Source organism: Myripristis murdjan, chromosome 1 (assembly GCF_902150065.1).
Source record: "Myripristis murdjan chromosome 1, fMyrMur1.1, whole genome shotgun sequence".
Lineage (NCBI taxonomy): Eukaryota > Metazoa > Chordata > Actinopteri > Holocentriformes > Holocentridae > Myripristis > Myripristis murdjan.
The window spans coordinates 33,416,701-33,443,253 of record NC_043980.1 but is presented as its reverse complement, the minus strand read 5'-3'; the positions used below and the strand labels follow the sequence as shown (position 1 = coordinate 33,443,253).

Below are 26,553 nucleotides of genomic sequence, written 5' to 3'. Positions count from 1 at the left end.
TTATAGAGATAAAAGTTAATATAGAGATTCTATGAATTCCTTCCCCCAAACATTTCCCTTCATAGAAAAGTGTCTAACATTAGCATGAAACGTATTATACCTATTTATATATTCAACGTCATAATAACCTCCTGTTGACCTATTAATAGTACTTAAGGAACATATATATATATGATAACAGAAATGCTAAATTGCATTCCTCAAAATAAAAGTCAGCATTTTGATCAATATAAGAGTCTTCCAAATGCACAATAACCTGTTCATAAAGTATCACAACAACATCAATATTACCACTGGATAGTCCAAATAAAGTGTCTATTAAACCAGCATTAAAAATATCAAACAAACAAACTAAAGACGTTTGACAGTGTGAGAGTCAATATTACATGCAACTGAACTGTTGGTTGTGGTTTTACATTGCTTGTGATTTTTCTCCATCATTTTCTTCAGACTGATCATGTCACCAGTGTTGGGCATCACCCTGCTGGCCTTGGCCCTCTCAAGCCGCACTGTGGCCTTTATTCCCATTGGAGGCAGCGCATCCACTCATGTCAGCATTACAGGCACAGCGCTTTTGCAAAAAGTGACGGAAACATGTCGGGCAGTGGCTGAAGCCTCTGGTCATGAGTTCAACCCCACGGTAAACAGAAAACACACATGTGCATGCTGTAAAAATGTACACACAACAAATACACGCACTCACCCATCTGTTTGTGTGTAATAATTTAACCTGTTTCTCTGAGTCTTTAAAATCATCATTCAGTGATTTATACTACGAAAAACACAGCAGATTACATGCTTTGTTAGTGCTGGTGTATGTATGTGCAGGTGCATGTGTAAAACAGGTCCAAGCTCTCCCCATGTTAGTGTTTCTGCAACGAAACCTTTGTATGCACAATGTGGCACCTAGACAGAAAGGGAGAAATATCTCTGTGCTGTGTTAATGTTCCCACTGTGGTTTATTCCTATAGCTATATGAAGGCAGTCACTTCACATGTCACACATTTCACCTATATCAAAGAATTGCAACTTCTGCAATTTGGATATTGCACCATATTGCGATTTCAATGATATTTCTATTAATCGTTCAGCTCTACTCCTTAGTATTTGCTGTGCTGAGAGCAAGGCAGAGGAATCTGTGAGCATATTCTTTTCCAGTCCAGCAGTAAAAAAACACCCCTCCAATATCACATTGTCCAAAGTAGCATTTCAAACAAAACATAGCTTTCAAGTCATGTGGTATTCTTTTGGGTGATAGGCAGACTTTCCCATCAATTTTCTGTGCTTAATAATGTGCCCCTTTCGCACTCTTCACTATCTGTTGACCCCAGGGTTCTTCTTTTGAGGAGCTGGTCCAGGCCTGTCTTGGTCCCACAGCAAGTGGGGACGTATCGGCTGGCAAGTTCCGCTCAGCGCTACAAGAGATCTACGCCCAGAACGGTGTGGTAGATTTTGACTTCATGAACAGGTAGGGAAATGGTGTAGAAAGGGAGATGAGAAGAAAACAGAACAGAACAAGCTAATAACAACCAAAAAACAAACAAACAAACAAACAAGACTTAAGGATTAAGCAGACTCTGTAATTAATTCACAAGTCTTAGCATTGTAGTGCAAACCTGATTACTTGTCAAATCTGCTATTAAGGTATGAGCCGAGTAGATCCAATTCAGTTCAATTCAATTTTATTTATTTGTATAGCCCACAATCACAAATTACAAATTTGTTGCAAAAGGCTTTACAAGAAATACAACATCCTCTGTCCTTGGACCCTCACATCGGATGAAGAACAACTCTCTAAAAAAAAAAAAAAAAACCTTGACAGGGAGAAAATAGGAAGAAACCTCAGGGGAGCAACAGAGGAGGGATCCCTCCCCAGGACGGAGAGACGTGCAACGGATGTTGTAAGCACAGAAATCAAAAACACAGTTAAACATAGGAGCACAAAAGCAGTATCACAAAAAATATAATATAAAAGAAGTAATGTAGACATTTGGCGTATGAAGTATGCGACAATGATGCCGAGCAGAGCCAGCATGGGACCTGAGCCACACAACTACCAACACCATGGAGACCTGGATCAATAGAAGACTGAACAGGCAATCGGAAAAACTCACATCAACCATTCACACACACAGAGAGACAAGGGGGGACATTAGTCATCTGAAAGAACAATACTGATCAGTGATTAGCTCTGACTGAGCAATAATCTCATCGGCAGTTGAGTTCTTGGGTTACTTCATTGAGACCGAGAACCAGCCCACCATACCAGTAACTGTCTAACCATAAGTTAAGCTGAAGAGCTGAGTTTTTAGTCTGGATTTAAAAGAATCAACAGATTCTGATTGCCTGACAACAGCAGAGAGGTTATTCCACAGCAGTGGGGCATGATGGGAAAAGGCCCGGCCACCTGCTGACTTCTTCATAACTCTAGGTAGGCATAGGAGCCCTGCATTTTGAGAGCGGAGAGCCCGAGATGGAATATAGGGTTTAAGGAGATTGGAAAGATATGATGGGGCAAGCCCATTTAAGATTTTATAAGTTAACAGAAGCACCTTAAAATCTGATCTAATATGGACAGGAAGCCAATGAAGAGAGGCAAGAATCGGGGTAATGTGATCGAATTTTCTTGTCCTAGTTGAGACTCTAGCAGCAGCATTTTGAACCATCTGGAGACTTTTGGTGCTGGCACGTGGCAGACCTGAAAACAGCACATTGCAGTAATCAAGTCTGGCTGAAACAAATGCATGAATTAAGGTCTCTGCGTCAGCCATGGACAGGAAAGACCGAATTTGTGCTATATTACGTAAGTGAAAGAAGGCAGTCTTGGTTATATCCTTAATGTGCCTGTGAAAGGATAAGCAGGGATCAAAAGTAACACCAAGATTTTTGGCTGCCACACTTTGTGAAATCACACGGTTGTCGAGCAGTAATGTTATCTGTTCAGAATGGTGTCTATGTCTGGGAGGGCCGATGACTAGCATCTCAGTTTTATCTGAGTTTAACAGTAGGAAGTTTAGTGACATCCAATTTTTCACAGCAGCCAGACAGACCTCTAATCTAGAGATCTGTGTGGAATCGTCATCCCTTATGGGCAAATATAGTTGAGTATCATCAGCATAACAATGGAAATTAATACCATGACTACGTATAATTTGTCCAAGTGGCGAAATGTATAGGGAGAAAAGAAGAGGACCAAAGACTGAGCCCTGAGGTACACCGTATTTAACATTGGAAAATTTAGATGTAGTATTGTTATAGAAGACACACTGTGTTCTTTCAGATAAGTATGAGTTGAGCCATGAAAGAGCCAGGCCAGTGACACCAAAATTCTCAGTTAGTCTGGCTAATAGAATGGAGTGATCAACAGTATCAAAGGCTGCACTGAGGTCCAGTAATAGAAGCACAGAGGTAGAGTCAGAATCAATAGCCAATAGGAGATCATTGGCAACTCTAGTAAGTGCAGTTTCAGTGGAGTTACAGGCCCTGAAAGCCGATTGGAAAGGTTCATAGAGATGATTCACTACCAAGTGCATGGAGAGTTGTTGAAACACAACTCTCTCAAGCACTTTAGACATAAACGGGAGATTGGAGACTGGGCGATAGCTGTTTAAAGAACCTGAATCAAGGTGCGGTTTCTTCAATAGCGGTCTGACCACAGCTGTCTTAAAACTGCTGGGAACAATGCCGGTGCTAAGCGATAAATTAACAATATCTAGCATTGTAGTGCCCAGTAAAGGCCAGGATTCTTTGTAGAGTTTAGCAGGTAGCGAGTCGAGAAAGCAAGTCATTTGTTTAGAGGCTATCACAAGCTTAGACAAGGTATCAAGCGAGACAGCCTCAAAAACCGTGATAGTAGGGACTGTCAGTGAGTCAGAGCATACAAGTGAGTTTGGATTCGATAGGATACCATCCACATGAGCAGCTGGGGATGAAGAACTAATTTTGTGCCTGATCTCATCAACCTTGTTACAGAAAAAGTCCAGAAATTCATTGGCTGTAAATGATGAGCAGGTAGCAGATGGCTGTTTTTTGGTGAGCTTTGCTACCGTTTCAAAGAGAAATCTAGGATTATGTTTATTAGTGCCGATTAAGCGGGAGAAATACGCTGCTTTAGCGACAGCTAAGTAGGGTTGGGTATCGTTTGGATTTTAATGATTCCGAGTCCGATTCCGATTCTCACTATCAATTCCTGTTCTAAACGATTCTCGATTATGATTCTTTGAGATGGAGGTCAACAGGTCACAGCCTATTTATCAGGAGAATTTTTTTTTTTGAAAAAGCTACACAATGTACATTTGCACGTGTAAACATTGGTAAAACATTACATAAATCGGTTTAATTACACAATATAAAAGTGCACATATTGATGTCAAGTATTTGCCATTTTCTTAAGACATAAGATATCTCTAGTAAATTTTTTGAACAGAGCATAAGAGCAATGTGCAATAAATACACAAAAACACTTTAACATGTGTCCATATATAGTGATGTTTTCAAATGAAATGAGCACTTTGCTAAAGACAAATCTGTCAGCAGTTAAATCTGAACTGTTACTGTGTAGATAACAAGTAGCTACCAGGGGTCCGTTTCATGAAGCAGGTTCAACAAACTCCAAGTCTTACCCTGAACTCTGAGTGGATCTACTCTGAGACAGGAAACTCTGAGTTTTGGGTTCCAGAACAGCTGATTTGAGTCAGTTTGATCAACTCGGAGTAGTTTCACCTGGAGGTAAGCGCGTGACCCACAGCTGTAAAAAGACAGCGTCAATGTAGCCTCGATTTGACGAGTCACCATGGCAACGGGGATGCGTCGGGCTGCGTTTTTCACCCCAGTTGAATTGGAAATCTTAATGCATTCATACAGTGAGTTTGAACATGTTCAAAATAATAATAATAATAAAAAATGCAACACCGCTGCAGCGGCAAAGGAGAGGGAGAAGGCCTGGGAGAGAACATTCCTGCTCGGGTCAATACGTAAGTTTAAATGGAGTCCGTTGCAATCACAATAATATTACAGGGGGAAAACTGCTTGAATGGTAGCCTATTAATTTATTTCATTTAGGTACAATCCCGCGGGGGAGAAACGCACTTGGCAGCAGCTTAAGATGAAATATAAAAACATTGTTCAAACAGGTAAAACATCTATGCGCGTCTTGTAACCATCTCCCGACGAATATTTAATTCTCTGCGCAGTAACACTGCACCTTCATCCACGGGATCGTTGTCGAAAGGACATGCCATGTTCGTGAAAAAAGTCGCCACGCCAAGTCTACTTCTGAAAGGGGATGCAGCCTTTTCACCACATAATAAGACAACCATAATTTCCATGTACCTGATTCTGTTTGCAACGAGGAGTTGCTGGCTGATGATGAAGGTTGACTGTCCGAAGTGGAGGAAGCAACGGGAGCAGGAGAGCGATGCAACGAGTTAAACACAGTATACTCGATTAGTGTTACACCATGCAGGCGAAGGTGTTTTGTCATGTTTGTCGTGCATCCTCCATTGGCAGAAATTGTTTTTTCGCAGATGTTGCACTGTGCTACTCCGTCCTCTTTCAAATTAAAATGAAGCCAGACTTTCGGGTGTTTTTTGCGGTCCATGTTCGGACAAGTGATGTTCTTGCTAGCGGAGGCGCGGAGGACGCCGAGCGGAGTAATACACGCCCCGAAAACAAACTAGTGCGGGCACTCGGAACCGAAAAAAGAATCGAAATTCAAAAATCTCCTTAACGGTTCCAGAACCGGACGTTAGGAACCGGTTCCTATTTGGAACCGGTTCCTAACGTCTCGGTACCCAACCCTACAGCTAAGGCACACTTATATTTCAATAAAACTATCATGCCAGGATAGGTAAAAAACTACCAACTTTGATTTTCGCCAATGTCGTTCCAATCTCCTGCAGGCCTGCTTCAAAGCATGTATCTCTTCATTAAACCAAGGTGTGAATCTCTTCAGTCGCCTCACTCTGGTAGAGACAGGCGCAACTGTATCAAGGAGACTGGAGAGCTGGAGAGCCACATTAAGGGTACTAGTAAGATTTTCGACAGAGCCTGTCTCTACAGTGATAGGAGCCAAAACTCCAGGCAGCTGCTGGCTAAAAACAGCAACAGCAGAGGGACCAATATGGCAACTGGTGATTACATCTGTGCCACCACTAACAGGACAGGCCAGTGATGCCTCAAATTTAATAAGAAAATGATCTGACATAGCAGAGGTAGCTGACAAGACAGTCAAATTAGAAACAGCTATCCCTTTAGACAAGACCAGATCAAGGATATTACCATTGCAATGAGTTGACTCTTGAACAGAGTAAATCCAAGTGTATCAATAAGATCTGAAAAGGCTTTACTAAGACGATCATTAGCCTTATTTAGATGGATCCTATAGAGATCCCTCGGGTTCTCTATAGGAGTGGCCTTTTAATAATTTTGAAAACTACAACAACTCATGTGAAGCAACTTTTCATATTGAAGATCTCAAGTTAGAGGACAGTGCAGACAAATTTAAATGTAGGCTTAAAGTATTCCTTTTTGACCAGACCTTTTACTGTAATTTTTTTAACCTATAGTATTCCACTTTAAGTCCGTATTTCTGACTTTTTGTCTTTTGTTTTTTTTTTGTTTTTTTGCTATTTCAGTGCTCCACACCACTTCAACTCAGAGGCCTTCCTGGAAGGGCGTGGCCTAATCACAGAGGGCGTGGCCAGCATCAAGGCTAATGTTCGCAATGAGAACTTCAAGGCCGCTAGAGCAGCGCTGGGCAGAGTCCTTCACACCCTGCAGGTGAGAGGGCTGGAGGGAGACAACTCTGGAGAGAGCAGCTGAAAGGAAAGATGGGAGAGGAGAGGGAATAACAAAACACATGATGGAAATGGGAGGGTGGAGAATAGGTTTTTAAATGACTGAGGGGAGGAATGGGAAGGGAAAAGACAGGAAAATAATGATTTGCTTTACGAGTTGCATAAATACTGAGTATGACATTAAAATCCTGTGTATATAAGTGGGTATGTACTGTTAGGACTTCTACAGCCACAGTAACTGGGTGGAGCTGGGAAACACAGAGCCTTACATCAACCTCATACGCCCAGATCTTCCTCTGGAAAACCTGGCAGGTATGTATGTGTGTGTGTGTGTGTGTGTGTGTGTGTGTGTGTTCTCATAAAGTAGTCAACATCTATATTATTATGGTCGGTTTAAACTCCAACAGGGGATCATTACTAAGTACCAAAGGGCAGAAAGTGTGCTTATTTTTCTGTTTACACAGGCCACCTTTGTGACTCTCTGAATGCTGTACAATGGCTTTACTGACCAGAAAGTAAGATCTGAAACTGGTGTGTCTCAGGTTGAATTTAGTGTTTTGCCTTGCGTTTTGCTTGTGTAGATGTCGACACTCCCACCTGCAGTGACTGTGCTGGTGGGACATGCCCCAACCAAATCCTCCCTAACATTCTGACAAAAAAGAAACTCACCTCAGGCTACATGGGAATCTCCTCTGCTACCAAGCCTCAAGGTACCAGTTACATATATAACACCAAAGCTCAAATCAAACATGCTCAAATATAGTACACACATATTCAACCAAAGCCACAATATACATGCCTGAATTATTGGGTAAGCAGGTTCTGTGGACTCTGGACATGGTGCATGTGCCCTGTCAAGGAACCAACTAGTTAAGTGCCAACCCCATCAGATACATTAGAGCTTTACTTGTTCACCCTTGACTGTGTAAATTATTTATAAGATGTAATAATATGTAATATACTGTAATATGCATCTTACAATTATAGAAGATGCAGACCATTTAACTGTGCAAAAGAATCCATCCCAGAAGAGTATACTGTTGTCCATGTCATACAAGTCCAATTGAAATAGCAATTTGCTCCATGTCCCAGTTGGATGTGTCTCTTTAACATGCCCTGTGTACTGTTCCAGGTAAATGTAGTCATGGGGGTACAGGTGACATGACCAGTGAAGAAGTCCCCCGTGGTGGCATCAACAAAGATGACAGTCACTCCGGCAATGCAGCTTTCCATAAAGCCGCTGTAAATGCAGCCATCAGTGCCAGCCTGCAGCTGCTGGAGGATATCCGGGGTGCTGCTGGAGACCATGACTTCCTGAGGTATGGTGCTGTACAGCCTAAACATATGTGTGTGTGAGTGCCAGACAAAGTAATCTGGAATTACTTTTAGATATGGTGGAACACAAATAAGCCTATAGCACTAATAAAAATTAGAGAAAATGGGTCATATAACAAAAAAAGTGAGAACAGAGCCAATGAGATTCTACAATTTTCAGGCATAAATAATGTACTCACAGAAAACAAATGCTATTGCCCTGACTTTAACCACTGTCAGGGGAAAAGCAAATGATCAACTCATACCTGCCCTATTTTTTTGGTATAACATATTTTCATATAATTCAATAATTTTGGCCATCTTTATTTGGAAAAATATTTTTTATTGTTATTCGCACCATTGTATTTGCTCTATTAATTTGCTCCAAAAACAGGTCTAACCTGTCTCTTTTTTTGTGTCTCACTTTCTCCTAGAATGATGGGGATTGCCCGTTCATCCGTTGTGTGTTTTGTTATTGACACTACGGGCAGTATGTCAGATGATATTGAGGAGGCCAGGAGTGTTGTTTATGAAATCATTGACACTAAAAAAGGAACACAGGACGAGCCCTCTGAGTACATTCTGGTTCCCTTCAATGACCCTGGTATGATCTCTTGAACCTAACTAAACATGTTAAAAATGCTACCAGTGCTCTTTAGCAACTGGCTGTTACACTTTTTGTCATATTTGACACTCTGTCCGCCTTTAGTCTTGCATGACAGATTTAACTATAAATGTACTGTTCTGGTCCAAGAACGACAATCTTTGTTCAAATAGACTCGGTGTAAATCTGCAGTGTCAGTAACTTCTGTGTTTATGTATAGACTTTGGACCCATGATAAGGACAACAGATGCAAATGTGATGAAAAAAGAGATTTCTAAGCTCACAGCAAAAGGAGGTGGTGATGTCCCTGAGATGTGCTTTTCAGGGCTCCAGGTACTGTGACTGATCTTATTATCTTTCATTATAAATAACAACAATCACTGATGGGTTTACTATCTTCCAAACAATACATTTTGTCAGAAACAGTCTTCGGCACCTCAGCAAAGTTTGTGGTTGAGTGTGCGGTGAACTCCTTTTTGAAACACTACATTTTACAAATAACAGGTTGAGTAATTGTGTTTGTGCCTCTTTTTCTAGTTGGCTCTAACTGGTGCCCCGGCCTCCTCTGACATCTATGTGTTCACTGATGCTACAGCCAAAGACTATGATCTCAAGGACACCATTATTGCTCTGATCAGGAGCACCAAGTCAAGAGTAAACACCAACCCCTTAACAAAACACTTACAAAACATTCTACATCCTTTTTCGATACCTTGTTGTCCACTTCTTTAACCCATGCCCTCTTTTCTCTACAGGTGTCATTCTTTATGACTGGGAGCAGTCGGAGGCGCCGTCGTTCTGTCAGTGCCGCCTCCTTTGAGGACTACAAGGACATCGCTCTGGCCTCTGGAGGCCAGGCCATCCAGGTGTCCAAGAGGGAGCTGCCTCAGGCCACAGATGTCATCCTCGACACTTCCACCTCAGCCCTGGTAAGACCACACAGGTCTTTGTTCAGCAAGTCCTATCATCATACATCATTCTCTCTTAAGTGGTTCCATTCTCCATATTTAAATTTACATTCTGAAGAATTCAGTGTTTTTCAGTGCAATATTAAATCTCTCCACTTGCTCTTCTTAAACTCTCTCCCCTTTCTCAGGTGACAGTTCTTCAACGAGCTAGGAACTCTAAAGATGAAACCTTCCCCTTTGTGTTGGATGGATCTCTGAAAAACATCACAATCTACATCACAGGAACCTCCATTACCTTTACACTCACTAACCCTGCAGGTAACATACCATAAGTCCACACACTGCAGCAGTAAAAACCTAAGGCACTAGGAACCACAGCTGGACTATGCAAAATTGAGAGTGCAGAATTTATCAGTGGGTTCGGCTGATGATGGGAACCATGAGTGAACCTTCAAATTTTAGGTTTATTCAGTGTTTTCTTTTGTCAGCGGTGTGTAAAGGTCCTGTACACTCCTGATCAAAATTTTAAGACCAGTTGAAAAATTGTAATAATTTACATTTTACACTGTTGGATCTCAAGAAGGTTCTAAGTAGAGCTTCAAAATGCAAAAAGAAGAAATGGGAGTGAGACAAAAAAAAAATATTTATTGCAAACAACCATTAAACTGAAATAAGCTGTTGATCAGCTGATCAAAAGTTTTAGACCATATCTCAATAAAACCCCAAAACCTCCTAAAATAGAAATAAAATTTTCAAAAAAGTAATGAGTAGCTGCGCCATTCTTGTTAATCACCTCAAAAATTCGTTTCGGCATGCTTGATGCTAGTGTTTCCAGGAGGCTAGCGGGAATGTTGCGGTGAAGTGGTGAAGATGGCTTCATGGAGGGCATACACTGTCTGGAACTGGTGTCCATTTTTGTAAACTTCGATTGCCATCCAACCCCAAATGTTCTCAACTGGATTTAGATCAGGGGAACATGTAGGATGGTTCAAAAGAGTGACGTTATTTCTCTGGAAGAAGTCCTTTGTTAGGCGGGCATTTTGAACTGCAGTGTTGTCCTGTTGAAAAACCCAGTCATTACCACACAAACGATGGCCTTCAGTCATGAGGGATGCCCCCTGCAACATCTCCACATAGCCAGCTGCCGTTTGACGCCTCTGCACAACCAGAAGCTCCATTGTTCCATTGAAGGAAAAAGCCCGCCGGATCATGATGGCGCCCCCTCCACTGTGCCGTGTAGAAAACATCTCAGGTGAGATCTCCTTGTCATGCCAGTAACGTTGGAAGCCATCAGGACTGCCAAGGTTAAATTTTTTTCTCATCAGAGAATAAAACTTTCTTCCACCTTTCAATGTCCTATGTTTGGTGCTCTCATGCAAACTCCAAACGGGCAATTTTGTGCTGTTGAAGGAGACGAAGCCTTTGAAGACGTATTATGGGACTTAGTATTATGGGACTGCAGTTGGCACCAGTGACAAGCTTAATTTGGGCCAAGGATCGTCCCGTGTCTTGACGGACAGCCAATTGGATCCTCCGGCTCAGGGCTGGTGAAATTTTTTTTGGGTCTACCACTTGACTTTTTTGTTCCATAACCCTCAGGATCTTTTAAGAAGTTAAAAATGACTGTCTTACTGCGTCCAACCTCAGCAGCAATGGCACGCTGCGAGAGGCCTTGCTTATGCAGCTCAACAATCCGACCACGTTCGAAGAGAGAAAGCTTTTTTGCCTTTGCCATCAGGAGGTCATCACAGTGTGGATACCTGACAGAAAATGGCACTGAATTCACATTTTTGCAAAGATGTGGGCTTTTAAAAGCTGTGGTCTTAAACTTTTGATCAGCTGATGAACAGCCTATTTCAGTTTAATGGTTGTTTGCAATAAATTGCTTACTCAAATTTTTTTGTCTCACTCCAATTTCTTTTTTTTTTTTGCATTTTGAAGCTCTACTTAGAACCTTCTTGAGATCCAACAGTGCAAAATGTAAATTCTTGCAATTTTTCAACTGGTCTTAAAATTTTGATCAGGAGTGTACTTTGATCTATTTTTTAAAGGAAAACATACATTTTAGCTTTGGAATTAACTTATCATCAATCCATACAAACTAGCCACAGTTTTGCCTATTATTTTTTAGGCTCATTATGTAGGTTGTGTGCCACAGTCAGGGCTGTTGGGCCCTCTAGGCAGTTTTAAAGTGCAATTAACCCCTAAACCAGTGAAAATTCCTTTGATCTCTCTCAAAAACATGGGGAAAAACTGATAAGCAGATTAGCAAGAAATTACCCAAATACTGGTCAAGAAATTGCAAGAATATAACCTCACAATAAGCAAATAGCAAGAACATTGTTTAAAAAAAACAAAACAAAACAAAACATGTAAATAACCAGAAAATTACATAAAAAATTACAAGCATTTGTAAAACTGATAAAATTTTTTGGTCAGAGCTTAAAATTAAAATTTTCAACATAAAAGTTCTATTGCACACTAAGTTCTAGGTTTCAAAGGGTTCAGCAGAATGAAGTGATCTGTCAAGCCCGTGTCTGCCCACTGTTGGTGATGCTGCTGGATTTAGGCAACTTAAAGAATTTGAGAAATGTGTCTTTTTTTGTTGTGAATAAATTATTTTTTACTTTGGGCCCCCAAATGTCTAGGGACAGTAGTGTCCACAGTGCAGGGAAATATTTATAATATTAAATATTTTGTTAAGAGATACACTAGTGTAGGGTTAGTGTAGGGTCGTGAAAAAGCATTAAATTCTAAGCACATAAACTGTACACTTAGAGTAACACTATTAATCTTGTAGTTGCTCCGAGTTCATTTAAGGAAGGCGGTGTAATTCGCGTTTGTGTAAATGTTAGTTTGTGTAGGGCAAAATGGCTGACATCATATGACTGTGAACATTCATTCATTCATTTTCCCTGGACAGGTCGCCGGGCCATTGTAGGACAGACAGACAAGCAAGCACATTCACACACACATTCACACCAAGGGGCAATTTAGTATCTCCAATTCATCTGACCTGCATGTCTGTGGACTGTGGGAGCTAATATGACTCTTGACATATTTATATGTAATTGTGGTAGTATATTTATTCAGCTAATGATGAGTGTTACCAACTTCTAGGTGTGAGCCAGGGTCAAAATGAGGCCAGTGGTAAGCTGGGGACCATTCAGACAGTGGGCAACTTGAGGAGAGTTCGTCTCACTGACATGCAGACAGGAACCTGGAAGATCAGGGTCAACTCCAACCAACCCTACACACTCAAGGTCACAGGTCAGATATGTCCATCTGTTGGCTGTGAAGTGCATTTTAAAAGGTGTTGCTGAAATTTTGTCTTGGTGAGGCCATGAGGCCTTATTTGTAATTGTTTACTGAGTGCTCCTTTTTCTGTATGTGTATATCCTCCTGAGACCCAGCAATTCATTTTTGTCCTCTGTAGGGGACATGAGTTTGAGACCTCTAAGTCAAACACAATTTATACCACCTATTTGAGTCCCACTTTCCTGTCAAGAGGACATCCAGGGCTTTCCAGTGATGTCACATTTGTGGGGGTGTGGCCAACAGAGAACATGATCTCTCTTTTCAAAATGGCGGGAATCTCAACTTCTACATTTTATGGCAGTAGAGGAGTTAAGTGATCAATTTTTTGCAGATATCATGCTTCTGTCGATAATAATCAAATTGTTTCTTCAATATGAGAGTCTTAACTTCAATTTAGTAAGATTTCAGGAATGTACAGTAATTTCAACCCTGTCAAAACACAACTTTTGTTCAATGTCCTTTGTAGAGGACAGCGGGACTTGCTAACTGTTATTTTTATTCAATTTGCATACATCAGGAAACAGAGGGCTGAGTGAGGCAGAGAGGATTTTGATGAGGTTTTGATTGTGGAAGGGAGATGTCAGGAGATGAAATGCAGGAAGGCCAGACAGAGGAGCAGGAAGGTGAAAGCTCAGAGGAGGAGGAATCAGCTGTTGAGGAGCCTGAGTCTGAGGGAGAAAGTCAGGGCACCCGCCGTGCACTATGAGTAAAGAGCAGCATGTAAGCTATGGCTATGAAATTCCTACAGAAAGGGAAATGAGAGCCTTTTTAAGTTGAATGCACGTATGCACACACACACACACACACACACACACACACACACACTCACACTCACACTCACACAAACTGCACACACACACTCAATTAAAAGCTTGATTTGGCAAGTTATCGACTCATATAGTTAATAACACATTTCCTAAATGTGTATTAAACTATGCCTCTCCTTTCTTTATCATGTGGAAAAAAAAGTGGAAATTATCTGTTCTAAGTGTTTGGGAAATTACAAGACATTTTACGCCAAGCAAGACCCGATGTCCTCTGTAAGGGACATTTGATAAAAAATAAATAAATAACATTTCTGATTTTTTTTTTGCTGTGACATGTTTCTTTCAACTACAATACTTGAACTATCTTAAAAAAATCGAAATATCAAAACATTTTTTCCTCTGGGTCTCAGGAGGATATGTGTGTTTCCAGGCCAGAGTACTATCACCTTTGTCTATGACTTTGTGGAGCCCTTCCAGGGACCGCACCCAGGTTATGCAGTAATTAATGGACGCCCACAAGCAGGTACTTACAATAAAGCTATTATACAGCACCATTAAATCATTATGTATAATCATGAAACTATACAGTTGTGATTAACCCTTTAAGTGCCAAAGTCGCAAAATTGCGACAAGCAAGAGACGCGGCGGCGAAGCAGTGGTAGTAGTGCTGAGTGTAGCGAGAGCAGAGCAGAGCGAAAGAGTGTTTTTTCATTTACTCACGATGCCGAGAGGTCGGTTTACCGTCGACGAAGTACTTCGTCAGGTACTGGCTGACTCCGATTCCGAGGACGAAGACATGCAGTTGTCCAGTGAAGCAGAAACTGATGTTAGTAGTGACGGCGAGTCCGCGCGCCATAGTCCACAATCAGCACATTGTATAGCGTATGCTTCACCTCAGCGTGGCCGGGGTGGAAGCATTCTGCGAACACCAAGCAGGGGACGTGGTCGAGGTGGCAGGGGGGCTCATAACACCGCAAATATGGGTGAATGTAGCGGGGATGAAAACAACCGTGGTTGTCGTGGCAGACGCGGGAGAAGCCGCGGGAAAAAAACTCCGGTGCCGAAAGGGTTAATAATAATGTGATTAAATAAGACAGTGGTTTGGGGTGCCCCGCTGGCTCACTGGACAAGCACACATACCATGTACCAAGGCTGAGTCCTGATTGCAGTGTCCTGCGTTCAAATTTGACCTCAGGCACTTTGCTGCATGTCATCCCCTCTATCTCTTCCCTGCCCTTCCTGTCTCTCTATCATGACTGTCAAATAAGCTGAAATGACCAAAAAAATTATCTTTAAAAAAAAAAAAAGATAAGTTATTAGCATATCTTAAAATGAAAATGCCAAAAATTCTCTGATGAAGAAAACAAAAGAGAAGAAAACTCAAAACAGATGCTGTAGTCAGTACCACAGCAGATTAAACTAATAGTGAAAGATGACTACCTCAACAAAAACATCTCTGAGGGCCATGGGAAACATCAAGCAGCAAGAACCACTTTCTCTGGCTAACTCTCATCTTTATGTCTCTCGTCTGTAAACCCAGGCCAGCCTGCCAAATTGTTGGTATCAGTGTTGGGCAGGAAAGGTCCGTCCTCTGTGACTGTTGGTGAGATTGGCTTGGTGACTGTATCTGGATCTGAGGTGTTCAACCATGGAAAAATATCTGACATGGGCAATGGAGACATGCTGGTTACTATTGATAAAGTCCCTGAGGGAGAGTTTGTGATCTTACTGAAAGGAAAAGATACAGTGTCAAACAGCCTATTCCAGAGGCAGTCCACCACCCAGATGTCGGTCTCCAAAGTGAACATTGAGGTGAGTTTCTTCACTTCCTGCCTCTACATTATTCAAACCTGGGAAACACAAGATGCAACTCTAGATCCAAAATAGGAGACTATGGTGATGGATGTGCTTCTTCTTCACCTTTATTTCCTTCCCTCCCCTCTTTCTCTCCCTTTTTAATTCATAGGCTGTGATAGACAGCAGTGTGGAGCCAGGAAAAACCTTCCTCCTTAAATTCAGAGTCATGACAGAGGGCGCTGGAGGAACATACTCCATCAATGTTGAAAACGACAAAGCTTTCCCCATGTCATTCCCACCTAGGTGAGGAGAGGTACCTGTACACATAATTGTGCTTGATATGCATTTTATGTTTGATAAAAAAAAAAAAAAAAAATTCAAGCACTCAAGTGGCTGAATTACACACAATAAGAGTAACCCTAACTTTAAATTTTGTTACTATTTTGACAGTCTCAACTTGCAAACAGGTCAATATGCCAATACTCATTTGACCATTACACCGCCTTCTAATACTCGATCGGGCACTGATGTCACTCTGACTATCAGTGTCAGGTCACCCACCAGTGCTGACTCCAATTATGCCGTGCTGAGACTCTCCGTCATTACCAAGGTAACCTTGCCCATCCTAAAATACATCAACTTGGACAGTAAAAAAACATAATAAACCAATTCATGAAAGCTTAAAGCAGAAAGCCTATCCAGCCACAAAGATCACCATGACTCAGGCACTCCTGCCAGTGGTCATAGTGCTGTAAATACTCATTTTGTATTTATATTTCATACATTATTTTAACTAATACACAAACTTCCCTGCTCTTTTCTTCTATGCTCTCTCCAGATTACAGATTTCCATCAACCAGTATGCAAAATGGTTAGTGTCCTAGCTGATGACTGCCCTAAAGATGTGTTGAAGTGTTCCCCTTTCTACTGGGAGCTCTCAGCCAACCTCACAGATGGTGAAGGCACTGGCATAAAGCGCATTACCCTGCAGCAGGGTAATGGAACCCTCTCACACACTTCCCTCAGTGCTCCCGTTGTTCAGGCAACCTACAATGCCTCCTGCTGCTCACAGATCATGGAGTTTATAGCAGTTGATGAAGTTGGCAATGTGGGCAGGTGCTACCATTCCATTGTGCAATCTGGTGGCCCTCCTGTCCTGACCCTGTCTCTACCGCTGTGGTTGTGTTTGCTGGTGTCCACCTTCATGGCCAGGCCTTAAGCAGAGTATGTTAAAGCAAAACTGAGCTTTGGTAGGATGTTTGGTTGTATAGGGCATGAGTGCATGAGTCCATATCCTCATTAGTTGCTCTATATTCCCCAAGACGGCTTGCAGTATACAGTACTTGTATATAGTACTTGTTTTGCTGCAGTGACTTATATAACACAACAAAAGTTGTCCTAAAGTAATACTTTTAATGCATAAACAAACTTGAACAAAGTGGATTATGCCAATATAAAAAGAGTCCTGTCTTTTTTCATGTTATTTTACTATTTGAATTGGAAAGTAGATACGAAAGGTAGCGTTTGCAGGGAAAAAAAAAAAAAAAAAATAATAATAATAATATATATACACATATATATGTGTGTGTATATATATATATATATATATATATATACACACACACATATACACACACGCACACACACACACACACACACGCACACATATATATATATATATATATATATACACACACACACACACACACACACACACACACACACACACATATATATACATGCATAATCAGCTTTGTTTGGGAACCTCTATACGCTGAGTGTTATTTTCAGACATCTTCTAAAGTGTTATGGAAGTGAATGGAGAGACACCAATACAGTGTGCAAGCAGCTCACGGGAACATTGTGCAACTAATGACTTATTTTACCACCATATGGACTCCTATACCACCCAGATGACAATACAACCCAGCACTCTACAAAAATTCAATTTTAAGTTGATCAATATTATTAAGATGGTTAAGCTGCTTGGTGTATATTGATGGCCATATGGGCAATTTCTTGCACTTCATTTTTGTAAATTTGTTTTAAAAAAGTACACCTCTTCTGTATAACACTGGCAGGAACCATATTCACACTCTCTCCTCTCTGTGGACATTTGTCCACTGGCCTACAGTGAGCAAACATGTGACAGTTAATTCTCCAGTTTTGACTCCAGTCAGGCAAGTGAAAATTCAAGCACATTAATCCTCCTTGTTAGATATGATATTGTGATGAAGGCTCATGGCATCACTTTGTACCACCAGTGATGGTTTTCTTCAATGGCTATCATTTATGTGGAGGAAAAAAAGTTGTTTAGGCTATTATGTTAGCCTACTTTTTTAACTGGTGTGAAAATGAATACAAATAATTTAAATAAATGAGGTAATTTGTTCTCCTGTCTTGTGTTCTTATGTGTATATTTTATGAATGCTATTTTGTGTACATGTTTGAATAAAATGCAAGATCCTAACTGGCAATATCTCAGTTTTGCCAACAGAAAGATTTCTGACAATTTTTTGTTTAACAAGTCCATTCCACATTTATTAGTTACCAATTACCTCAAATTACAGAGCCAAGAAAAAAAAAATATCTTGATATTTTACAAATTATTTTAGCTATCAAATGAAGGTAATACTATAGTATTAACAGTGTCCTTGTTTAGAGGGCAAATTTTTGCACAAGCAGGACAATAAACCCTTATTACCAGGTTTTTAAAACACACAGCACAATGTAAATAAACAACATAACAGAGAAAACTAAACTGTATAAACAAATTAATCTACTGACATTTTTACAGTGTAACAGTGTTACACTGTGTAACAGTGTAACAAATAACCTTAACTTATAATTTAATATTTTTTTAAATACAGAAAGTTCCAATGGTCATTAACGCTCCAATGGCAGCCAAGTGGATTGGATTTGTGGATGTAGCTAACAATGGGAAACAAAAATATCACCAACTACCTGTGTATACAAACGTTAGCTACATACTTCAATTTGGTAGCCAAAGGCAAGAATCTGAATGGTATAAATAATTTAAATTTTTCTCATATCGGAGCAATGAGATCTTAATGCATCAAAATGGAGGCAACGACTGAAGATAATTTAACAAAAAATGTGTGTGAGGGTTCTAGGCCAAAAGAAGGGTTCCATACACAATTTGGGGGCTCTTTGGATGTGAATCACAAATCATAAATGACCTCAAGATTTTTATATCACATATTTGTAACATTCAAATTTTTGGCTCTATACAGAATTAGGCTTCCTTGTGAAACATGTAGAACACACAAATTGTTGTCTTAACAGGTCTCATAGTCCCATCTACAATGTTGGTTGCAAAACATTTAAGCTAAAATGGCAAATGAGAACCACTTAACATTTTAACCCCTGTATTTATGTAAAACAAGGCTTTGTTTTTATCCAATCTCAGCTTGAAAACTCTAAGATCGTTTTCTGTTTCTTTATTTTCATTGGTTTAGCAGACATAGCTAGGCACTCTTGACATATATTTTTTGTTTGTTTGTATTTTTGTTTATATTGCATGCACACTGGCGTTACCTTTTGTTGGAAGATTGGTGACACTGCCAACTGTGCCAAGAGTTGGGCTTTAGTCATTTCTAAGTGAGGGTGAGATGCTGTATCTTTTGAAAAGTTTGCACATGGGTGGCCTTCTCTGCTGTAGTTTCAGCTGAGGGCTGAGTCTTGTCTTGTTTGATTAGTATAAATGCCCTCTCAGAGTTGTCCTCTCCATCATTTTCACACTGCTGTTTTTTCTGCAGCTCTTCCTGCATCTCACCATGCTGCCCTTGCTGCTCTTGGCTTTGCATTGCCCAGTCTCTGAACTGGTCACACTTGTCGACCAGCACAGCTCCCAGAGGGACAACGTCTGTTAAAGCAGTAAATAGTAAAACAGCTGTGGTTAGGACTGAAATTAAATTTCACTGAACAATGTGTTTCTTCTGCTTACACATTTGCCCATAATATCTGTATTTCTGACGGTTAGTGACAAAATAAACAGCTTGGAGAGGGTCCTTAGTTTAGGGCAGCGGTGTCAAACTGGTGCCGTGGAGAGCCGAGAGGCTGCAGGTTTTCATTTCTAACCAAAAACTCCACCAGGTGATTTCACTGATTGGTTCCTCCTCTCTGCATGGAGGTGGGGTGATCAGTGAAATCACCTGGTTTGGTTAGAATGAAAACCTGCAGCCTTTCGGCTCTCCATGGCACCAGTTTGACACCCTTGGTTTAGGGCAAAAATTATGCTTTTACTCTAGTATTTGTACATTCACGGCCTCAGTCAAGAGAAAGTGTATGACTCATATTCACTATTTAGATCCTGTTGAAGACACTATTTTAATGTTTCTTAACTATTTTCAGGGGAAGAATTATTTCCCAATATTTACTGAGTGTTATCCACACATCAGATGACACTGTGGCAAATAACCAGTGGAAAAGGAGGACTCCAGGGGCCTCATGTATAAAGCGTGCGTACGCACAAAAACGTGGCATACGCCCTTTTCCACGGCAAAGTTCAGATGTATAAAGAGTGAAATGAGCGTGGAAATGTACGGTGCTTCACGCCAACTTCATAGCTTGCGTACGCACGTTTCTACAGCTATTGTTCCTTTGGCGACACTTAGAGGTGATGCTGGGAAACTGTTTATAATGTGAAAACAATTATACTTCAGAGTGATGTGCACATCTGAAACACATGAACAATTATAGCTGCTGCGCAGCAATGGTCGGGGCCGGGCAATTTTTGGCAATTCTGAGCAACAAGTGGAGAATTGGAAGATGAAAAGAAAGGTGGCATTTTAATGTGCATTTTGCCTCAGTTGAGGCTTGAACTTGAGCTAATTGACAAGTGTCAATTTATGTGAGGCTTCACAAATTGACTAAGCCAGTCACATGACAACAGCCGCCTATGCATGGAAAGACAGATTTCAAACCACTGTAGAAAAAAAAAAAAAATCAGTCATCAAAACAAAAATCTGACAATGATGAGCTGGCATGGGACTGGACCTTTGCGCAAAGTTTGGTGAGTTTTCGCACATGGGAATGTTGCACAAGCTGAGGCTTGAATTCATAATCTTCAACACCGAGGATTGGCCTCTATCTCACTGAGCTAAACCTTCACATGTAGCTTCACAAACTGACTGAGCCAATCACTGACGTGCAGGACAGAAGCCATCCATGCATGGAAAGGCAGATTTTAAACAGCTGTCAAAAATGTAGTTATTAAGACAAAATTCTGAAAATACACGTATTGCATCTAGACAGCATAGAGATGTTGATCATTTGTTTTTTAACAATGATTGATTTGCTCCATAAGTGAAAAACTGATGTTTAAAAATGCCATTCTTGCATTGACTCCAATTGTTCACATGAGAGCAAAATTCAAAATGCTGTCAAAAATTCAATTTTTGAGATACAGTTCTGAAATTTGCCACACATCATCTACCATGACTCCAAAATTTTGTCCATTTTTTTCATGAACATTGAAGATTTATTTACCAAGAATTTGCAAGTGTATGTTTACAGTACCATTTACAGTCAAACATTTTGATGCACTGTAGACTCAATTTTTGATAAATCAAAAATCTGTGTGGATCGTGTGTGTAGGACAGTCTGAAGATGCTCTGTATCAAATTTGGTGACATTTGAGCAAAAATTGTGGGAGGAGATAGGTTTAACAAGTTTTACAGTTTTTAAAAAAAAAAAAACAGAGTGATGGACTTGATAATTTGCGATAGGTTTGAGTGTACAAAAGTTTCTTCAGTATTGGGGCTACATTTTGGTGAAAGTTGCAAAGCTGTTGCACATTGATTTGTTATGAATTTTCAAAGTTTTAAACATTAAAGGCTTGCTATAGTGCCACCATCAGGACTATTGGCTTGAGTTTGCATCTGAATGTATCTGGCATGGGACTGGACCTTTGTGCAAAATTGGGTGATTTTTCAGGCATGGGAAGTAGGACTTCCTCAGAAAAAGAAGAAGAAGAAGAAGAAGAAGAAGAAGAAGAAGAAGAACGCGCAGGAATACAAGAGGGTCCTGGCAGCTTAGGCTGCCCGGCCCCTATTTAAAATTGATGGAGAATTAACACACCCATGTGTCTGCAATTACATGAGTGGATATAAAAGCAGGTGCAAAGTGATGCAGAGAATACTGTTAACAATGGCTGCTTTGGCACTATTGGAAGACATTGCAAATGGTGCAATAAGGAGAGAGTGTGTGTTTGGAGACAGAGAGGATCTACTGGTGCATGATGACGACTGGCTCATCAGCCACTTTAGATTCCCGAGGGCAATCCTCCTGGAACTGTGTGCCGAGCTGCGGCCAGCCTTGGAGTGCGGCACGGCGAGGAGCCATGCACTGCCTGTGCCCATACAGGTGCTGACACAATGGGATTCCTCGCAACAGGGGCATTCCAGAGGGAGCTGGCCAACCGATCGGGACTGTGCCAGTCGACCCTTAGCCGAGCCATGCCAGCTGTGTGGGATGTCAGCCAGGTATATCAAATTCCCATACAATGCAGCTGAACAGGCCAACATTAAAGCGCAATTTGCAGTGACAGCCAGTTTTCCTAATGTAATCAGAGCTGTCGACTGCACACATTGCTATAAAAGCGCCATCACAGGATGAATTTGTGTATGTCAACAGGAAGCATTTTCATTCTATAATTGTACAGATCATATGTGATGCGCAAATGCAACTAACCAACATTGTGGCGAGGTGACCTGGTTCAACGCACGACTCATACATTCTGAGTAACAGCATGGTTGGAACAGACTACAAGACTGCACTGTGTGCCAGCTGTGTGGGTGGCTTCTAGGTGAGTAAACAATTTATTCGTTTAATTGTCCTAATATTATTCTCCCTCACGCATTGAGCACGTGCGCCCACAAATATGATCCAAATATGTCTTCACAGCATCAGTACTAGTCAGTGGTTAAAGTTTGTGACTTGCTGTTTTTTTTTTTCTCTGTGTGTAAAGTACTCATGTCAATAAACCAGTGCGTAAAGTGTGAAATATCTTAATCAGCCTCACCTTTTCCCCGGCGCACTTCTGCATACATTTACGACAACAGTGTGTGATCCGTGCTCGTGGTGTATAAAATTAACAAATGGAAACTATACATCGACTTAACATAATTAACTGACTGCTTCCAATTGACCCCAGGCGACCGTGGCTACCCACTTAAGACCTGGCTGATGACCCCTCTTGCCATCCCTCAGACTGACCAAGAGCGGAGGTACAATGATCTCCATTCCCGCACTTGGTCAGTTGTTGAGAGGACAATCGGCCTGCTAAACGGACGGTGGCGCTGCCTGGACAGGACTGGGGGTATGCTGCTCTACAGCCCTCAGAAGGTGTGCCGCATTGTGATGGCGTGCGGCGTCCTCCACAATGTGGCACACCGGCACGCCATACCACTGCCAGAGCATCATATCCCCCCACCAGGCCAACCAGAAGCTGGGCTCATTAATGCTTCACATCCTACCCTTGAGGCCATTTGGGCCCGGCAACATTTGAGTTCAACCATATAAAAGAGGCAAGGACACAGAAATCATTTGTTAACCAAAGCATTTATTGAATTGCTGATGTTTGTTTGTTTGTTTGTTTGTTACGACACCGATGAGCTGATCCAGGCGATCATTGATACTGCCGACTGCCCTCACGATCTCCTGTTGTGACTCCAGCACAGCACGGGCAGCAGCAGCCAGTGGTTGCTGCGCACTGACGCCGGAGATAACGGGGACACTGGACATGTACACTATATTACCAAAAGTATTCGCTCACCTGCCTTTACTCATACTATGAACTGAAGTGCCATCCCATTCCTAACCCATAGAGTTCAATATGATGTCAGTCCACCTTTTGCAGCTATTACAGCTTCAACTCTTCTGGGCAGACTGTCCACAAGGTTGAGGAGAGTGTTTATAGGAATTTTTGACCATTCTTCCAAAAGCGCATTGGTGAGGTCACACACTGATGTTGGTCGAGAAGGCCTGGCTCTCAGTCTCCGCTCTAATTCATCCCAAAGGTGTTCTATCGGGTTTAGGTCAGGACTCTGTGCAGGCCAGTCAAGTTCATCCACACCAGACTCTGTCATCCATGTCTTTATGGACCTTGCTTTGTGCACTGGTGCACAGTCATGTTGGAAGAGGAAGGGGCCCGCTCCAAACTGTTCCCACAAGGTTGGGAGCATGGAATTGTCCAAAATGTTTTGGTATCCTGAAGCATTCAAAGTTCCTTTCACTGGAACTAAGGGGCCAAGCCCAGCTCCTGAAAAACAACCCCACACCATAATTCCTCCTCCACCAAATTTCACAGTCGGCACAATGCAGTCTGAAATGTACCGTTCTCCTGGCAACCTCCAAACCCAGACTCGTTCATCAGATTGCCAGATGGAAAAGTGTGATTCATCACTCCAGAGAACGCGTCTCCACTGCTCTAGAGGCCAGTGGCGGCGTGCTTTACACCATTGCATCCGACGCTTTGCATTGCACTTGGTGATGTGTGGCTTGGCTGCAGCTGCTCGGCCATGGAAACCCATTCCATGAAGCTCTCTGCGTACTGTACTTGGGCTAATCTGAAGGTCACATGAAGTTTGTAGCTCTGTAGCAATTGACTGTGCAGAAAGTCGGCGTCCTCTTTGCACTATGCGCTTCAGCATCCGCTGACCCCTCTCCGTCACTTTACGTGGCCTACCATTTCGTGGCTGAGTTGCTGTTGTTCCCAAACGCTTCCATTTTGTGATAATAGAGCTGACAGTTGACTGTGGAATATTTAGGAGCGAGGAAATTTCATGACTGGATTTGTTGCACAGGTGGCATCCTATGACAGTTCCACGCTGGAATTCACTGAGCTCCTGAGAGCGGCCCATTCTTTCACAAATGTCTTGTTTCACAGTCTGCATACCTGAGTGCTTGATTTTATACACCTGTGGCCAGGCCAAGTGATTAGGACACCTGATTCTGATCATTTGAATGGGTGAGCGAATACTTTTGGTAATATAGTGTAGCTGGGGATGCTGGAGACGCCAGGGATGGTGGAGGAATCCCCCGACTGCGTGACGCCCGAGATGCTGGGGATGCTGGAGGAATCCCCCGAATCTGTGGCACGTGGCTGTGACTCCTCTCCTGTCTCATTGTCTGTTTTTAAAACAACAAATTCAGTATTTAAAGACGAGTCAATCTTTGATATCCTCTTTCATATTCTGGCATGTTTAAAGTTAAATTCAAAAGATTTGTCAAATCATATAATAACATGCATAGGCTACATTTATGCATGAACCTCTGTGAGCAGGCCATTGACCTGTATACTAAACACGTTTGTTGTGAGTTACCCAAAAAGATATTTACCTTGGGGGTAATCAGGGTCACCCAGAAATGCTCCCACCACCCCCGAAAGAGCAGTGTCACCCACAATTGTGGCGACCCTTTGCTCAAACGGGGTGAGCTCCTCCTCTCCTGTCTCCCCACCTGTTTGGGCCACACTTTGGCGGTGGGCAGCCGCCCTCCGCTTAACGCCAACCTTTATGTCGGACCACTTCTTTTTGACCTCGGCCAGCGTGCGCCTCTCAGACCCCACGGCATTCACCGCCGCACACACACTGTCCCACTCACTCCTCTTCTGCTAACTGCCGATGCCAGAGAATATTCTGCCAAACAGAATATTTTTTCACGCCTCCACTTCATTGAGGAGCGTTTCAACCTCGCAATCAGTGAAATTCCTCCTCTTTCCACTCTTACTCATCTTTAGTTTGTAGTTATCTGTTCATGAAGAAAGGGGAATCTCAGGTGCAGGGCTATTTGAATATGATTTGCATATTTAAATTGGGGCGTGGAAAGGGAGGGGTCAGGTACTCCAACATGTGCGCTCAATTCCACGTTGATTGGTATGTACAAAGGAAATGTGCTTGGATTCATGTTTACGCACAGATTTAGGCTACGTTTACACGTACACGGGTATTTTTAAAAACGGAGACATTTCCCTTCGTTTGTGCCCTTCATTTACGCGCAAACGGCGAATTTGCCTCTGAAAACGATTCTTTCTAAAAACTCCGGCAAAATTGGAGATTTAGGAAAACTCCTGTTTCGCGTTTGCATGTAAACTGAGAAAAATGGAGAAATACAGAGTTTCAGGCAGCCGACGTCACATTATGCGCCAAAAGTGCGCACAATGTTTACATTTGGCTATGGTGATCATAGGCATGATATACGTAAATTATGTCTATAATGGTGATGATCATGGATGCATTCACAGTAGCAGTCGCATTTCTGTCCATATGTTTGCATTTTCAATTACAGCAGCTTTTTTATATAGAGGAGCAGAGATGAATGAGGGCTTGGAGGTCAGTCTCCTCCCTCCAACACAAAGAGCCAGTCAGCGACACCGCCAGCATCCCTTGGGTCCGACCTGGGTGGACTGCTGTCTGGTTTGGCTTCTGACTGGCTTGCATGGTTTTCTCCTTCTTCCTACACCGCCGCCCATAGCCTTGGTGTAGTTATGATGGCGCTCAACGGCGTATTTATGCGGGTTGATGTAAACGGAAACTTTTTTGAAAACGATGCCGTGTGCACGATGTTATTTTGGAAAACGGAGGGAGGGAAATATTTGTTTCTCAAAATACCCGACTACGTGTAAACATAGCCTTATACATCTGGATTTTTTTGTGCATACGGCATGTTCTGGATTTAAGCATACGCCATTTTCTAGTAGGAAATCCACGCAAGTCTTTATACACGAGGCCCCTGGTACCTGACTGTTAAATATAGTAATTTGGCATTTAAAAATGTGAGTTCGAGTGAAACTAAACAAGCAGTGAGTCGAGTGACACTTGAGCAAATAAACACTATTGATATTGGTATAACACACTATGATATGGCAAATGCAGATTTGTTGCTGCATTTCTCAATGAAAACTGATCACTCACTCCCTGATATGTAGCGCTGCCACCATGCATTACGTCATACTGCATTTTATACACACACACACACACACACACACACACACACACACACACACACACACATACACACACCAT

General features: G+C 41.8%; 1 protein-coding gene across 1 annotated transcript; it reads left to right on the top strand.

The window, feature by feature from the left end:
* Positions 1 to 457: 457 nt before the first annotated feature.
* On the top strand, positions 458 to 16,724 carry LOC115366496 (von Willebrand factor A domain-containing protein 7-like). The gene is made up of 17 exons (XM_030061983.1): positions 458 to 640; positions 1,332 to 1,468; positions 6,636 to 6,780; positions 7,016 to 7,109; positions 7,379 to 7,507; positions 7,930 to 8,116; positions 8,546 to 8,715; positions 8,936 to 9,048; positions 9,253 to 9,369; positions 9,471 to 9,644; positions 9,812 to 9,941; positions 12,744 to 12,893; positions 14,139 to 14,231; positions 15,249 to 15,520; positions 15,675 to 15,808; positions 15,956 to 16,115; positions 16,344 to 16,724. The coding sequence occupies exons 1-17, from the start codon at positions 458 to 460 to the stop codon at positions 16,722 to 16,724; spliced, it is 2,769 nt and encodes a 922-aa protein (XP_029917843.1).
* The last annotated feature ends 9,829 nt before the right edge of the window (positions 16,725 to 26,553 follow it).

Excerpts from the sequence above, each read along its gene's own strand:
- LOC115366496 (XM_030061983.1), top strand. The coding sequence starts at position 458 with ATGTCACCAGTGTTGGGCATCACCCTGCTGGCCTTGGCCCTCTCAAGC. Across the intron at positions 6,781-7,015 it reads GAGTCCTTCACACCCTGCAG|GACTTCTACAGCCACAGTAA; the intron begins GTGAGAGGGCTG and ends ATGTACTGTTAG. Across the intron at positions 7,110-7,378 it reads TCCTCTGGAAAACCTGGCAG|ATGTCGACACTCCCACCTGC; the intron begins GTATGTATGTGT and ends TTGCTTGTGTAG.